At 38.8% G+C, this 2,512-nt stretch overlaps 1 protein-coding gene across 1 annotated transcript in view; it reads right to left on the reverse strand.

Annotated features, from left to right (window-relative positions):
• Positions 1–2,512, reverse strand: part of LOC106875786 (platelet binding protein GspB-like) — a 106,537-nt gene that overhangs the window by 52,433 nt on the left and 51,592 nt on the right. The window contains exon 2 of the mRNA XM_014924092.2: positions 6–116. Within this exon, the coding sequence (XP_014779578.1) occupies positions 6–116 (111 nt within the window). The remainder of the gene's footprint in view (positions 1–5; positions 117–2,512) is intronic.

Genomic DNA, 2,512 nt, shown 5'->3' on the forward strand with positions numbered 1-2,512 from the left:
GTTGCTGTTGTTGTTGTTGTTGTTGTTGTTGTTGGTGGTGGTGGTGGTGCAACACGGGTTTTAGGGGTGTGGCTGTTGGTGTTGTTTTTAATGCTGGTGGTGGACTTATTGACTGGCTGTTTGTGTGTAGTGACCAATGGGCAGTTTGTGAGAGTGGACATTGGTCAGCAGAGGGTGATAGTATTGGTGGTGGTGACAGGAGTGTTGAATGGTATTCATGTGTGTTGTGTTGATGGTGGTGGTGACGGTGGTATATGGTGATGGTATGATGGTATGGTGATGGTGATGGTGATGATGGCACAAAGGTGGTGGTAACACGATGGTGATGGTGGCATGATGGTAGTGGTAGCGATGGTAGTGGTAATGTGATGATGTTGTTGGTGTGTGAGATGGTGGTGGTGTTGATGGCGATGATGGAAATAGTGGTAGTGTTTGGTATTGATAGTGATGATGATGATGATGGTAGTGTTGACGACCATGGCGGTGGTGGTGGTGGTGGTGGTGTCGATGATGATAGTGTTGGTGATGGTGGCAGTGGTGGTTAGTTAGTATTGGCAGTTTTAGCAGTGGTGTTGTAGCGTGGGATGCAATAGTATTGACGGACAGACAGGGATGTGGCACGGTGTACAGTGGACAGCGAGTGGTATAACGTGCCAGGAACGGAGACGAAAAAGAGATGGAAATTTTGGAGGAGGAAAAAAAAAAAAGGAGAAAAAGGAGGAAAAAAAGAAAGAAAGAAAAACAAAAAGGAAATGATAATATGAGAAATAATTGAGAAAAACAGAAAAAAAAGAATAAAATAACAACAACAACAACAACAATAATAATAATAATAATAATAATAATAATAATAATTCTTTCTATTATAGGCACAAGGCCTGAAATTTTTGGGCAAAGGATGGGGGTGGGGGACGGAGGGGAGTCTAGTCGATTACAACGACTCCAGTGTTTCACTGGTACTTAATTTAATCGACCCTGAAAGGATGAAAGGCAAAGTTGACCTCAGCAGAATTTGAACTCAGAGCGTAACGGCAGATGAAATACCGCTAAGCATTTCGCCCGGCGTCCCTAACGTTTCCGCCAGCTCGCCGCCCTAAATAATCAAATAATAATATTAATAATATTATTATCATCAAATAATAATATTAATAATTTCTTTTATTGGCCACAAGGGTCCAAGATATAAAAGAACAATGTCAAAGGATGAGATATAACACACACACACAAAAAAAAAAAAAGTGAGGTTAACATTGATCAAAAGTAGACACTGCAATGATTGAGGGATATAAATAATTAATAAATAAACAAAACCCCCAAGAATGGGGCAGATCCACTTAGGGTAATTCTGGTAAATCCCCATAATAATAATAATAATAATAATAATAATAATCTTCAGGAGGAGTTACCTCAATCCTTTCTATATTAACCAAAATGAAGTAGATTGACAAATTTATTTTTTGAACCCGTTGAAGACACACAAGATGTCGAAATATCGTTCACTAAATAACAATGGCACTCTTCTTTTAATTTTGACTCTAATAATAATAAATAATAATAATAATAATAATAATAATCTTTTTTACAATAGGCATAATGATAATAATAATAATAACAACAACAACATTGAAAAATACCCTAGGAATGAGAACCCAGGTTTGAAATTTCCCCAAGGCACCTGATGAGGGCTGGAGGGTATATCGGCCGAAACGTTGTGTTAACAACAAACAAGATGAGGACAAATATCCGTCAAATGTAAATATTGTGAATAGGCACAAGGTTTGAAATTTTGTGGGGGGCAGGGATAGTCAAGTGTGTCAGTCCTAGTTTTCAACTAGTAGTAATTGTATTAAGCGTGCAAGGATGAAAGATAAAGCTTGACCTCGGTGGAATTTGAACTCTGAATGTAAAGTTGGAAGGAATGCTAAGCATTTTGTCTGATATGCTAATAATTCTACCAGGTCATTACCTTAACCTGAACAACGCTGCCACCACCACCAACAGCAGCGATAATGTAGAGTAAACATTCAAACATCGTCACTATCTTTCCAAAACCTGCTGCATTTCACATGGAAATTTTCATCCCCTGAAGTTGTCTCTGTATATCTTTTATCTTTTACTTGTTTCAGTCATCTGACTGCAGTCATGCTGGAGCACTGCGCTCCCTGAAGGATTTATCTTTTCTTAAGCTTGGTACTTATTTTATCGGTCTCCTTTATTGAACCACTAAGTTACGCGGACGTAGACACACCAACACCAGTTGCCAAGTTGGAGTGGAGAGAGACAAACACCGACACACAGATCTATACATATACATACAACAGGCTTCTTTCAGTTTCCATCTACCAACTCCACTAACAAGGCTCTGGTCATCCTGAGGCTATAGTAGAAGACACTTGCCCAAGGTTCTATGCAGTGGGACTGAACCCAGAACCATTTGGTTGGGAAGGAAACTTCTTACCACACAGCCATACCAATATATATATATATATATATATATATATATACACACACA

Source organism: Octopus bimaculoides, chromosome 28, assembly GCF_001194135.2.
Source record: "Octopus bimaculoides isolate UCB-OBI-ISO-001 chromosome 28, ASM119413v2, whole genome shotgun sequence".
In the NCBI taxonomy this organism is placed as follows: Eukaryota; Metazoa; Mollusca; class Cephalopoda; order Octopoda; family Octopodidae; genus Octopus; species Octopus bimaculoides.